Raw genomic sequence first — 14,742 nt, 5'->3', positions numbered from 1 at the left:
GTGGGACGGTAGGGGGGCCTGGAAATCAAAATCAGTTTCCCAAAATGAGCTACATAAGGGGAGGGCAATAGAGACGCTTATGATCCTCACAGAAGAGCCTCAGCTTGGGTTGTGGTCATTTCAATTTTACTAGCCTATAAAATCAGAGTTGCCCCCAAAACACATGAATTGAGACATTATAATCAGCACTGGTAACACTGAAGAACAGAGTTTTTTCACAAGGGTCTGTACAACATACAGAACTGATGGTGTCAGGCCTAGATGAACGGGGAAGATTACATGTGAGTGGAATGTGCTCGGGCAGATGGGAAAAGGCTTTAGCCATGTATTTGCTTGTGTGCATTGAACATTTCTGTTTCTCTAAAACCGGGGAGCCATGATTCATAATTGCATAAAAGTGCTTAGTTCTGTTTGTTCAAGAATGCTTTTGTATTCTAATACTGATTTTTAAGTGGTAAACACACCAAGTAAATTGAAACAAAATTAATGGCAACTAATATAAACTGCGTATGTGATCTCAGGGACACTGTAATTTAAGCACCACTAACAATTGGTAAATCCAGAAGCTAGACCTAGACCTACACTTATTAATAATGCCTCTTACCCCCTCCCAATATAGAAGTCAAACTATGCTTATGCATTTCACTAACATGTTTGAAGTGCATGTTACTGATGTTAAAATGCTTTGTATACCAGATTTTATAATGGTTTATGCAGATGTTGTGGCAGTACAAACCTGCAATAACACTTATCTATGGGCACTCCAGTTATTTGCTTTATTGGGCTTAAGAAATCCCCTATAATTTCAAAATGCACTCGAGTGGGGGAGGTTTTCCGGATGCTTACAACTCTAATAACACTCACTAGTGTTAATGAAAGTTTAACCATGCATCAAGAGTATTCCCTACATAGGGACTGTTGATGCAGAATTCAAATACTTCCCCCACTTGATTAGCAGATGACAAAAGATGCTTTCATTAAACAAATGGTAGGAAGAGTTGATTTGATTAGGAACGAACTCAGATACTTCATTATGGTTGAATGGGGAGAAATTTTTTCAGGTACAGGAGTAAAATGTTTTGGATATCATAAATAGTTATCTAAGTGAGAGCTTTTAGATTGTGTAATGAGCAATTCACCTGCTGAGAGGGGAGTTCAATGAGGAGCAATGCAAAGATTAACTCAAGAGGGTGCCCTAATTAGTCCTGTGTGAATAACAGATGTTTTGGATTGCTGGCAATTGTGAAAAATGGAAAAGGTACTGTTCAACTTTTTAAAATGTTCAGTGAATCAAATCCTAGATTGTTATTGGAGTGTATGAAGTATTGTGCTTAAGCCAGGGGTTCTCAAACTTTGTGATACCGTGACCACCCCTCTAAGTTGCTCGCGACCCCTGGGGGGTCGGGACCCACAGTTTAAGAAACACGGGCTTTGCTGGACCCCCCCCAGCAGACCAGGGGGACAGGAGCAAAGCCTTGGAGCATGCCCGCAGCGGGACAGCCAAGGCGTGCTTGGGCTGTCCCGCTGCGGGCGTGCTCTGCAGCTTTGCTCCTGTCCCCCTGGTCTGCTGGGGAGGTGGGTGCAGCTAGTGCCCCCCCCCCAGCAGACCAGGCTTTTCTTGCCTACCCCTGGGGTAGAGCATCTGGGGGCTGCCGGGTTGGTCCCGCAGCGCCGCTCCAGACCAACCCGGCAGCACCCCAGCTGCTCTGCCCCAGGCGTCCCCAAGTCAGCCACTGCTGAAACTGACCAACGGCTGACTACAGGAAGCCCCAGGCAGAGTTGCTCTGCCCCAGGCTTCCTGGAATCAGCCGCTGATCAGTTTCAGCAGCAGCTGATTTGGGAACGCCTGGGTTTCTTAAGTTGAATCTGTATGTAAGTCAGAACTGGTGTCCAGATTCAGCCGCGGCTGAAACTGATCCGTTTCAGCCGCGGCTGACGCCAGTTCCGACTTACATACAGATTCAACTTAAGAACAAACCTACAGTCCCTATCTTGTACATAACCCGGGGACTGCCTGTACTTGAAACACTGTGAACTAAGGATAGTCTACCAAACAAGTGGAGGAAATATTCTGAACTCTGCATAAACAAGCAACTGCAATAATCAGTGCCTATTCATGGAGTCCTCTTGATGCATGCCTTAGCTTTCATTAACAACTAGAGGAAAAACTCTGCCCTGCTTGTCCATTTTGAAAATGTTCTATCTTTTCTGTGTCTCTTATATTCTGGATCCCATGAAAAGTCACCAGTTCCTTCTGACTTCAGGAAAATACTGGTACTGTAATAATGATTGGGTAGCTAATAAGTGGGTGTGGGAGTTGAGCTGATTTACAGCCTTGCATTAGGAATGTGGCTGATTGCTGTCTCCCTTTGTATGTTGACTTTTACTTTGGCTCATGTTTTCTTACCCTTCCATGGGTGGATGATGATGATAGCCTTCTCCTGGCTAAAATGACATGGTATTTGAGGCAGAGGGTTTTAATATTTTAAAACACATGCACACAGTTTTAATTATATGGGATATGCATAGAGAGAGAGCCACCCATGCAAGAGAGACTCTGCAGTAGTTTTTAACTTAATTGCAAATTAACTGAAATTAGTATGTTTGTACATGGGAGTGTAGATGCTTCACAATTATTTGTTCTGGGATTTACACAATTGATTTGCTACATACTTCATGATTGTGGCTTCTCCAGATCAACATGTACAAATATAAACAATTGTTGTTGTTTTTAAAGGTTTTTTAGATTAATATGGCTACCCCTCTGAGACTTGTAAATGTACAAACATGTTAGTTATGTCCAGTTATTTGGCAGTCAAACAGAACTTTAAAAAAAAATCTTCAGTGTAGATGGACCATAAGCCAGAACTCTGTAATGACCAGAACTACTCAACACGGATCGTCATGTTCATATTGCTTCTTATTTAGGACAAACTCACTTGCAATAAAACAAACTAGCAGCAGATTATAGCCCGCAGAATGGAACAGTTTAAACCGACCTATAAGTGACCATTGTAGGAATGTTACAAAACGTACATTTTGTATGTGGAATGTCTTCTACAACCAGCCTGTGAAGAGCTACTGTTGCTAGGAACTGGTAAGTTGTTTTGGGGGTCCGTTCAAATGGTATATAGGAGATGCGACGGTGTGAAATAACAAGTGCATCATTGAAAAGGAAAAGGCGAAGATCGTGGATATGTTCATAGAGCCTATCAAAAGGAAAAACATTACTTATATGCTTTACATTGAGAAATATCTGGAAATCTAGAGGCTTCTGAGAACTAATGTAGCTACATCAGAGTTATCCAGTACTGCTACAGTATATTAATATTTTTTCCTGTCTCTTTTAAGTAAAAATAATTTTTAAAGGTCTAGTAATCTAGGGAAGATTATCTGACCTTCAAAAAGAAAGTCTGGAAGATGGAATCTTTAAGTTCTATATATTAATTTACGTTGCAAGTAAAATACATATAAGGCTACAGATCCAGTTGTGAGTTCTGGTGAACCAATATTCAAGCCTCATTCTAATAGCTGGTTATAAGAATCTCTGCAGCTAAGAGTTGGGGGATACCTAATTGTTATCCGCATAGGCTTCAAATTTTGTACAGTATTGTTTGCTTCATTCAATTTGGTTTTTAATTTAACTTCCTAATGACTTTCAGCTGAACTGAGACTGCACCTACTGAGTCAAATTAGGACTTCCAGCCTTTGGGAAGAGGCTGTTCTTTAAATGAAAGCTTTTTAGCTACTCTGTACTGTTAACAATGAAGGGATGGAATCTGAGTTGTCCTTTGCCCTGTTTTCAATAGAATTGTAGCTTCACTACAACTAGCTTTCTCTTCTTATCAAGACTGCGTCCTTCTGTCTTCTGTTCTTGACACTGCCAACATGTTGCAAGTTTACATAAGTAGATTTAAAAGAGCTCTCATATTTATGTAACAAGAAATACAAAATTATACTTCTAATATACCTCTTTCAATTTAGGTACATGTTTTTATGGAATTACTTTGGTTGGAACTAAGCTGTTTAAATTGCATTTTCCTCTCACTGATATCTTCCTTTACATGTTTGCTATTCACACTCTGCACTTAAACACTAATTTAGAAGACCTTTGAACAGGAGTATTCTGCTATTCTTACAGTATACTGCTCTAGTCATAGTTGCATAATATTGCATGTTGCTGTAGAATAAAGCAGAAAAAGGGGCAAGCTCTTACTAAAACCAAAAACTAAAACAGCAAACAGCAGCAAAAGATGCAGAAAATGACCCAATAAGTGAACTGTTTTTGTAGACTTTTTTCAGGTTTTCACTAAAGATGTTAAATATCAAGTAATTTAGTACTTGAATAGTCAGTGGAATTTCCATTGACTACTCAAATAGTTGATAGGCACTTCTGCACTCCTCCTTTGAAATGTACAAGAGCCCCAGCTGGGGCTCTTGTACATTTCAAATGAGGAATGCGGAACTCCGTGTGCACCCTGGGGCCACCGGAAAGTCTTGCTGACTCCAGGCTGCACATGGCATGACAGCTTTGAAATATACAGGAGTCCCCAGCAGGGGCTCTTGTGCATTTCAAAGGGGAAGCGCCCACATGTAGGCTGGGGTCAGTGCGGGACTCCTCAGCTGATCCCAGGCTCCATGCAGCATTTCCATGGAACCTGGGATCAGCTGAGGAGTCCCCAGCTGACCTAGGCTCCATGCAAATACTGTGGCAGCGTTTCAAAGGAGCAGTGCCACATGGAGCCCAGGGTCAGCTCCATGCGGCACTGCTTTGAAATGCCAAGGTGGTGTTTGAGGCAGTGCCACACAGCTTAGCCTGGATCAGCTGTGCAGCACTGCTGCTTTGAAATACCCCCTTTGCTGCCTCGATCTGATAGAGGCAGCAAGGCGGGGGGGCGGGGGAAACTATTAGTTGACTCGACTATCCAATAAGCATTTCCATATTGGATAGTCAACTAGTCCTTAACAGCCTTAGTTTGCACCATTAGCAGGCCTGAGTCACATGATTTTTTTTCTAATTTTTACAGATCATACAGAGCTGACAAGGGTGGCTGTTGCCAGCATCAGCCTAAGTAGTAGTATCATCGCTCTGGTCAGTTAATTTCTGTCTTCACAGTTGAGAGAAAAGAGTCTGTTCGAAAAGAAATTTGGAAAGAGTTTGTTCTTTAGTTACTGTGGCCTTGTTCAGCCACACGGGCAACCCAATTTGTGTATGAACCTAATTATTACCCAACCTGAGTGTTAGTTCAGTGCTGCCGTACAGTTCACAAAAGGAAAACAAGCAGAATGCAATTTTCTACCACTCCCTGTTGGAAGTTCATGAAAGATGACCACTTCATGCTAATGACTGATCTCTCATCAGTGCTCCAAAGGAATATGTAACTCATGCACTTTTTCTACTCCAAAAGTTCCTTGGAGACATTAGTAAGGTCCTGGGACAACTTCTTTCCAACTCCAAATTAGCAACCAATTCCTGTGAGGTCTAATTTCATTTCCCCTTGGATATAGTTTAATATATTTGCTTACCTGAATGAAACACAGATTTCCTCAGAACAGCAGCTAAACTGGATTACATCTTGTACCATGATCAGATACCTGTTGGGTTCTAATAAATTCTGTGAATTAAACATTGCAGGATTAAAAGCCATGGAAACCAAAGTTTGGTTTTGGGGATTATCCTGATGTTAATTATAAAATTAAGCCACAAAGCTGACAATGAGTTATCACAAAGTTAGTTACCTATTTTTGGTTTTATAAATTAAGTCTCTTCTAGGGCCAGAATTTCTCTGAGCACTGCCTTTAAAATAGTATTAAAATATGGTCAGATATCTTTTGGGTATTCACCAGATACAGAAAACTATCTTCTTCAAATTGACTTCTCCTGAAATATCTCAACTGAATTAGACATTTATATGGCTGAGTTAGTCACCACTTGATTTCCACTTTTTAGCACATTTAATTAACTTTATAAGTTTCAGAGGGGTAGCCATGTTAGCCTGTAACTAAAAAAGTTTTTAAAACAACAAATAGTCCTGTAGCACATTAGAGACTTAACAAAAAATGTAGATGGAGTTTAATCTGAAGAAGTGGGTTGTGCCCATGAAAGCTGCTGATACCATCTACATTTTTTCATCTCTAAGGTGCTGCAGGACTATTCGTTGTTTAAATTAATTTTGTTCTAGATAAGACTGGCTGAACATTTTGCCAACTATTTTTAAACCAATAGGATTCTTTTTCAATGTGACTTTTTTTATATGATGCCTGTTTTCCATATAAATTTTAATCTTTCATCAAACATCCAAAAACTGAAATATTTTGAGCCAAAAATCAAAGTAATTTGGATTTCCTGCTATGGTGACACAAGACTTGTATTTTGATTTCCTCGTTCTCTTACATGGGCTGGCCTCCACTGCAGCCTACATATCTCATAGTGTACCACAGCCAGGGACTCCCATGTTCTCCTCTGAGGAGAGACTACGGTGTACCATGAGGAGCTCGGCCTGTAAAGGAAATTCTTACATGCAGTTTTTGTTCTGGAATTCCCCATGCCAGTCAATTCACAGTAGGACATTTCCCCCATCTCTGTACCAACTAGAGGCCAAGCATATCTTTTGCTCTAAGCCTGAACTACCACTTAGGAAGAACTCCCTGGAACAATAGCTTCCAGAGCAGAAAAATACTAACTATTAAAAAGTGTGAATGTGCTGTTCAATTCAAACCACATGCAGCAGAGCTTTGACATTTAATTTAGGTGTATCCTGAAGAAAAACTCTCTTCGCTTTCAAAGTACTTAAAAAGCAAGCAATAGGCAGAAAAATTCTCCAAAGGGGGCATCTTTGGAAAGGTCCTAAGATGAAAATTCACAGGTCTCTCCATGCAGACAGTGTTCACAGTGGCCTGCAGTAGGATTCAGTTTACCTGGTACTGGTATAGAATTGAAAAGACATTTACAGGTTCTTGGAGCACCTCATTCAGTAACACCAAACACTGCCTTGACCTGGGAGATGAGATTGCTGCTGCTGTTTGATAAAGATGGAAAATCTTGTAGGAGCTTAACAGACCTCTCCATTAGATGTGTGACCTTACTGGCCACAAAATTGTAGCTCTTTTCAGGAAATGCATAATAACTAGAGAGAAATTGTTCGCTGAGGCTTGTACAGCTCTGCCATACACATCATAATTCCTCAAGTAAGTTCAATTCACAACCATCTTATGCACTTTTACTTTCTTAGGATGTTTGGATTCCATCAAGAGGGCAACAATACCACTCTGTATTACATGAGGAAGACTGTGATGACGTAAGGCTGGAGGCCTGCTTAGTTCACATAACTGCCATGTTTTTTATATGGAAGTGATGTTTCAATGAGAATATGCCAGTCTCTGAAATCCTTTTGAAGATGCAAATGGTGAGTAGGCAAGAGCCTTTCAGTGGAAACAGAGGGAAGCCTGGTAACTGTGGCTAAGCCATAATTTTATTCAGATTTGTAACACAAAGATCAAGATAACAACAGGAATCAGCATGTTTCCAGAGGACTGATAAGAGCGGTTGTTCTCTAGAACCTTATGTAACAATGAGACATTCTCCTGGGTTTCTTATAATGTAATATGTGTCTAGTCCCTGGCCAACGTTTCCAAAAAATGTTGGGCTAGTGCCCAGAGTGTGTGCTTTCTTGTAAAAACATTACTGTGCTTTGCTTCAGCTAACCTTCCCCTGATTTATGTCTCTAACATGAAGGCCTTCTCTACCCTGCACATTTTGTTGAGAAAATCTGCCTTCGGACAACATCATCTAATCTTCAGTAACTCATAGGTAGACATTTTGTGATTTTGTTTCTTCAGCATTTCAGGAGGGTGACAATCACCATTGAGCGAGGAATTCTAGTTGCATCCTTTTAGGTTCCCAGCTGATGGGTTAGGCAGCACTGGATATTGGGTCAGGATAGGTTCTTCTTATACTGCTTTTATCTTGTTTGAATGTTAAAAGGAGATTCCAGTTACATCTAAATCAGAACTAAGACCCAAGACCTAAACTTAATGAGACAGTGGTTATAATCACTCTGGTCTGTTCCTTCAAAATTTTCTTTAACCTCTGTTCAGTGGGCAATTAGGGGGTGGAAAGGCATAAAGGCCTTTTAGACCGCTTGCTGACTGTAGCCTCCAAATCCTCATGTACCACCTCTTTTTTCCAACTGGACTTAATGAACCTATTTTCTTTCAAGAGGCTTCCAACCAGGTGTATCCTGTAGTGTGCACTCCCTTAATTTAAGTGTCTTGATGAGCTGCTCAGCCAGGACTTTCCTTTTTCCATTCAGATTCCTGAGGAACAGTGCGGCCTTCTGCCCAGGACACAAACAAGGATGCTACCCAAAGCAGTGCTGAAGGCTTTCTGCCATATCAGTTGTCTTTACCAATTTTCTGAAGAATCATCTGCTGGAAGTGGGCCATCAAGCTCACCCTTTCATAGCATGAGACCGTTTATATTACTCCATGTTGCCTCCTTGGGTCACACCTCCCCAACTCATGTAGAACTCCAGGTATGTTTCTCCCTCTATGGTGCCTAGTATTTGTATTTAGAGCCTGATATCAACCAGCTGTTAAATAGTATTGAGAATGAGATCTAGTACCAGACCTAGATCAAAATATTAAATATATTGATCTTTTGTGATTGCTGTCTGGAAGCGCCAAAAAAAAAAAAAAAGTGCTGAGTATTCCCAGCAGTAGGGGAGTCAGAAATTATTTCAGGTGATTGGCAAATCAGCTGTTTTCTCTTCTGAGAGATTTTCTTGGATGATAGCTTAGAGATATTGGAGTTTTGGAATGGCTGTAATTGGCTTTTCAATGTAGCTGCTGGGCCTTGTATAATATGATGAGGTCATTGGACCAGGGTACAGACAGAGAAGGATGATCCGGCATTTGGGAATATCTTTGGAGAAGTTGCAAGTCCAAAAAGGGGAGCACTTTATTTGTATCTCTTTGTGGACTTCAGGTCTTAAGTGAACTGCATGCCTTTGTTGCTGTTCCTACTAGTGGAAGCAAACTCCTCAGAAAAGTGGGGAAGGTTCTTACCCTCTGTGCTCTATAAGATCGCCTCCCAAGTTTTCTCAAGGGTTTGAGCTAGAGAGTGGTAAAGGACAATCTTCATAAGTCCCTCAGGAGAACAGTATCCACTTTGATCTCCTGTTGGATCCTTGGAGGCTTGATAGAGAGAGGATGTATTTCCCAGGGCGAGAGATATCAATGACTTCCCCTATACTCCCTCTGGCTGAGTTCAGGCTTGAATAGGAGCTGACTGCACAGAACGATGAGTGAAGCAGAGCTGTTGGAGACAAGTGACTCTGATACCAGGTCACAGGAGGCCTTGTAATATAACGGTTTGTGGAAAGGGAACATGGACCTTTGTATCTTGCCAGCTGAGAGCAGGAATTTATTCCTCAAACTTTGCCTTCTCTTGGGACTCAGGAGACTATTGGATTTTCTCTGCTTGTTCCTTAAGCAGTGGGAATAGGGCTCCTGTCCCTAAGCGAGAGGCAGGGAGTTTAGAAAAACCTATCTCTTAGTTCTGTGTCACTAAATCTGACCTGATCTCCATATAGGGCACTTCTATTCATCCTGCTCCACTGTCTTGGCTGCACCTCGTGCCCCATGTCAGCTGAGAGCTGGGTTTTGCTGCAGCCTGCTGTCTGTTCCCCTTTTCTGAGAGTGGAGGGGGAGAAAAGGTGCTATCCCTGAAACCCTTCTTACAAGACATCATATATTCAGTTCTGCAGTTTGTGGAGGAAGAAAAGTTTAAAGCCAATGAAGAAACAGACACTTTGCTAAAAACTGTTTAGAAATCCTATCAAAGCACCACTCCAATGGGTGCCTGGCGTGTGCACTGCTTGGAGAGAGAGAATTCTGGGGAGTTCATGAGGAATGGTCCTAAGCCCACACTCAGAGCAAAGGTCTTTCCAACAGGAGAAAGTTGTGAAATGCCTCTGGGGATGTCATATTTGTAAAACTCACTCACTCTTGTGGAATTCTATGTACATCAGGTCAAATTAAAGCCTCATTGAGGTAAATGGAAATTAGCCATTCACTTCAATGGGGCCAGAATCTGAATGCTAAAATGAAACTAATAATGGAAGGACTATCAAAATCTGAACTCTCTGATATATAGAGGCTGCTGTAAATCAGAGCTGAAATAAAATGCATTGAGTGTTCTAATGGAAAATTAAGTACTTACAGGACATCCTTGGATGACTCGTTGTGCAGTTATCATGTGCTCATCCCTGCTCGTATTCAGTTTTAGCTAGAAAATAAAGATAAGACCACAAAAAATGGTAAAAAGAAGAGACTTCATTGAGCTTTTATGAGACCTTGATTCATATGTGGGCAGTTCTAGGTGGTACAGTGATATTTGAATTACATAGCAGTTTTGTTAAACTAAGTTCACCCCACTGATTTTTTACCAAGAAAATTACTTGTGTAAAATGAGTCAGACAAAATCCTTCATGTTCTGAAATCCTCTGTTGTGTGTGGAGATTTTTTTCCCATCACTTTCTTAGAGTAAATGTACCAACTGCTAGGTGTTTTCTCATGCCTCATGAGCCAGCTTAGTTTCTTTTCTGTAGAGGAAGATTATCTGTGTAGTTGTTAATGAAGTAGAGGTCATCCATCAGTGAAGAACAGCTAGAGTGCAAGGCCCTCTCATCTCTGGCATTTCCAACAGCATCTCACCATCTAAGAAAACCCGTTATGCAGGTGGTATTCACTGGGGACACTGCCCATTTTTATGCTCCTTTTACACTGCTGCACAAATCTAGTCAAGGACTGGGACTTTATAGAAGTCCAAGACATTTTCAAAGTCCCTCAAAAAGGACTACTCTACTCATAACCCAATGTTTTTATAGAATTCATAGAACATTGTGTCTTTTCCTGTCTTTGAAATTAGAGGGGGAAGCAGCTCTTCCTAGCAAAGGTATCTGAAATGGAAGGCAACTCATGGCCTTAACTCTCTCTCAAATGTCTTGGCTCCTTGTTTTGTCTTACGAATACCACACTGAAAGGAGAGAACAGAGATATCTCTGATAACAGACCTGATTTATGTATTCCTTGTATTGTTTCATCATCTTTATTGCAGAAGTCAAATCTTCCCGGTCAGCATGTTCTGGAGGAGTGTACAGTCTCAGAGCATAAAGAAGGTTAAGATACTCTTCAAATCTTTTATAAGGACACAGCAGCAGTTCCTGTAGCCTACATTTCAGAGATATAATGCATGCATTAGCTAGGAACCTGACGTATGTATTGTAAGTTATACAGCATGACTTCTAATGGGGACTAGGTTAGCATGACGCTTACAGGATAAGCATGCATCTGACGAAGTGGGTCTTTGCCCACGAAAGCTTATGCTCCTACACTTCAGTTAGTCTATAAGGTGCCACAGGACTCCTCGTCGCTTACAGGATACACACTGGAAAACCGTTCTTTGGCTAACCTGCTAGAACTGGTGCTCCCATACTGAGAGAGTTGTGGATCACGTATCAGCTTGAAGCAGTGTGCCAAACATGCACACATGATGAGTCTGCCTACTGATTTGAGAAATCTGCTAATCAAATAAGTCTTAACATGTCTGGCTCTCTACTGCAAGAAAGAACACAGCAATTGCTAATGTTCCACTATGACATTGATGCAAAGTCAGAATCCTTTTCTTTAAAAATCTGACCAGTCCCGTCTGACAAACGTCTTCATTGTGTGTGCTCTCACGCCCTTACATTTTGGTAGAGTACCCATGAGAAAGGAAAGATCCTGGAAAATGTCATGAATACTGGATCCATTTAGTCCTACAAGAATTACAACTGAACAGATATTGCACTATGGGCCAACTCATACACCTCCCATGACTAATGTATTTGCACTAAGATTTCATTGACACACTTAATTGTTTATACTGCTTTTTAAATTGAGTTAGGAGGTTGGGATGCTCACAATGGATTGATCCAAAGCCCAGAATTCTGATTTTATGCTATGTCACAGTGTGAATACCACAGCCCCTTACCTCATCATGTTAGTAACAGCAGTCCTATCATGTCTTTTCAAGAAGGCACGGAATAAAGGAATGGTCTCTCTGCACTATGAAAGAAGTTTTACCGTCAGTATAACTTGATTGTTAGAGACCAGCCTAATGGAGGTTTTTTAATACTGTAATTAAAATAATTTTATAAAGACTTTTATAATTCCAGCTGTAATAGGACTTTGTACAAAAGTATCCTTTAAAGGGGTATGTGATCCAACAAGAGAAGTAAATATAAATTTCTGTGACACCCCCCTCCCAAGTATATTTTGTCATTTGATTGACTGTGAACAACCCACCAGAACAGGAAATGTGTCAGCGTTGAAATCTCTGTTCTTGGGCTGGACAACTTTCTAAACCTCAAAGAGCAAGCGAGCACAAATCTGCTTCCTTGGCAGGAGGAAATAAGGATCATCAACTTGATAAGCATGGCTCTCAGAGCCAAAGTTTTACCACTCGCAAGGTAACAGTGCGCCACATACTCTGGCATCTACATTCAAGCAAACTAGGGATGTTAAAATGTGTGTAAGTAACCATGTAATTGCTGAAAATTATAGCAGTTACATGTGGAGCGGCAGTCAGCTCCCTAGGAGCTGGTTCGTGCAGGGAGCTGGCTTTTAAGTTGGCTCTCTGCGTGTACCAGCTCCCACCTTTTGCCCTGACCTGCTGCCCCTGTATAAGTAGCAGCAGTGCAGGGAGCCAGGTTTTAAGCTGCTTTCTGTACATACCAGCTCCCCGCTGCCTTCCTGCACTGCTGCCTCTGAATCAGAGGTAGTATTGCGAGAGGGCAGGCAGCTCCCCAGGAGCTGGTGCATGCTGGGAGTCATGTTGGGAGGCAGGTGGCTCCCCGGGAACCAGCTTTTACACCAGCTGCCTGCGTGTACCAGGAGCCAGCATGTAACTGTGAATGTTAACCAATGAGCCCAGGCTCATCAGTTAACCGTTTACATGGTTATACTTTCACATCCCTAAAGCAAGCCTTGTTCCCTGGATTTTATCACCAAGCCTAGAGTTGGAGATCAATGGTGCAGTAGTAATCATCGTGAAGGATCTTTTTAAAGTTTAATGGCACCAATTAAAATGAAAAAGGGGCATAAATGGCTGTCCCGTTAGCTCTGTCAACATTGTGTCTCTTTAAACTCTAGCATCAGTTGTGCTGGAATTATGGACAATTTCTAAATACTACTTCGTAGATTTATAGTAGGACTATACAAGGAAACTGGTAGCTATTAAGATGTCATCTCTCTGCATGCACAATAAGCTTTGAAGGCAGGATGATTATTTAGTTGGAAGACGTGTGCGTGTATGCGCGTGCATATGTGTGCATGTGCGTGCAGGGCTGGACTTAACATGAGGTGAACTGAGGCAGCCGCCTCAGGTGCCAGACTGTGGTGGAGGGAAGCACCACTAGGACCCAGAGTGCAGAGCCGGCCCAAGGTACAGGCCAACCGAGCTTCCGCCCAGGGCGCCCCATTATATGTGGCGCCGCGCATGCGACGAGCGCCCGGGACACACGAATGCCTCGGGCCGGCCCTGCCAGAGTGTAGAAAATTGTCTGCTGCTAGTGCATATGTATTCTCTCTGCTCTAGATGCACAGAGATGGTGGAGTGCTGTGCTGGAGGAAGGAGGGCATGAGAGACTTAACAGGCAGGCAGGAGAAAAGGTGGCATGGGGGCATCATTTGAGTCCCCGCCTCAGGTGCCAAAATGTTGTGGGCTGGCTCTGTGTGTGTCTGTCTGTCTCTATCTATATCTATATCTATATAAATAAAAAATAAATCTGTGTTTTGGCTCAAATACTTGAATGCATATGAACAATGAGGATTTGCACAAACATACTACAAAAGCTTAGGTTTGCAAACAAACTCCTCTGTATATGCATTAGATTAGGGTATCTGTTCATACAAATTGAGTGCATGGGCATTTCTAAAACTTGATAATTTATATACATCCATGAGAGGTGTTAAATGGCACATTTATTCAGGCAAACTTAACCATATAGGTTTCAAAGAAGCAGTGGCTAAGTCTAAGACCATCATCCTCTTCATTTTTCATAGTTTCTGTAGTCTGACTGATATTTTTCTGAGTTAGATTTTTTTTATATTTCAACATGCAAAGAATATGAATATTAGAATGGATTCCATGGAAATAAACTTAATCTATGAAACATAATTATTCTTCTGTCCAACTAAGTGTGATTATTAGCTAGTGTTTCCAGTGAAATAAATGAAGATTAGACTGGCATCTTATGTATTTTCACAGTCATGGAGTACTTACTGTATCAATGGTTTTCAGAATGATAGTGTAGTTGTTGAAGAAGTTTGTGTATGTTTGAAGGTGCCGGCCAAACTGAGTGAATAGTTCACCCAAGCACTGGGTTGGACTCCATTCTTGAACTCTTTCAGTTAGGTCATTTAAAAAATTCCTATATTTGAAATAAAGATATCTTTCTATAGTTTCTTGGACAAATTATTGTTTAACTACATTGTTTCAAGTGTTAAAAAAAAATCCCACTCTAATTTAACTGGATACAATTTTCTTCTTGTTCTATACTGCTGTTTAGAGTTAATAGTAAGCTGTTATACATTCGCCATGTTTTCATCCCAGAGCTGGCAGTGAAGAGTGACGTGGTGTGATTTCTATATCTTTCATAAAGTGCTTTGGGATCCTTCTGATGACACACACTAAATATA

The 14,742-nt window shown here is 41.3% G+C and overlaps 1 protein-coding gene and 1 long non-coding RNA gene across 3 annotated transcripts in view; one reads left to right on the top strand and one right to left on the bottom strand.

Moving 5' to 3' along the window:
* ECT2L (epithelial cell transforming 2 like) overlaps positions 1-14,742 on the bottom strand; it is a 45,258-nt gene that overhangs the window by 976 nt on the left and 29,540 nt on the right. Inside the window, exons 15-20 of the mRNA XM_025178008.3 lie at positions 14,327-14,474; positions 12,035-12,108; positions 11,076-11,232; positions 10,223-10,288; positions 5,527-5,615; positions 3,037-3,209 (exon numbers count right to left, since the gene is read on the bottom strand). Coding sequence (XP_025033793.3) covers positions 3,037-3,209; positions 5,527-5,615; positions 10,223-10,288; positions 11,076-11,232; positions 12,035-12,108; positions 14,327-14,474 — 707 coding nt within the window. The remainder of the gene's footprint in view (positions 1-3,036; positions 3,210-5,526; positions 5,616-10,222; positions 10,289-11,075; positions 11,233-12,034; positions 12,109-14,326; positions 14,475-14,742) is intronic.
* LOC142827892 (uncharacterized) overlaps positions 3,208-14,742 on the top strand; it is a 49,905-nt gene continuing 38,370 nt past the window's right edge. Inside the window, exons 1-2 of one of the 2 annotated variants that reach the window (XR_016349190.1) lie at positions 3,208-7,406; positions 8,313-8,534. This is a non-coding gene — a long non-coding RNA (uncharacterized LOC142827892). Of the gene's footprint in view, positions 8,535-14,742 lie in introns of both variants that reach the window. The other variant, XR_016349189.1, reaches the window with a different exon arrangement.

Source organism: Pelodiscus sinensis, chromosome 3 (assembly GCF_052426305.1).
Source record: "Pelodiscus sinensis isolate ZL-2025 chromosome 3, ASM5242630v1, whole genome shotgun sequence".
In the NCBI taxonomy this organism is placed as follows: domain Eukaryota; kingdom Metazoa; phylum Chordata; order Testudines; family Trionychidae; genus Pelodiscus; species Pelodiscus sinensis.
Note: the sequence above shows the minus strand (reverse complement) of the source record. Positions and strands in the feature narration are given on the sequence as shown.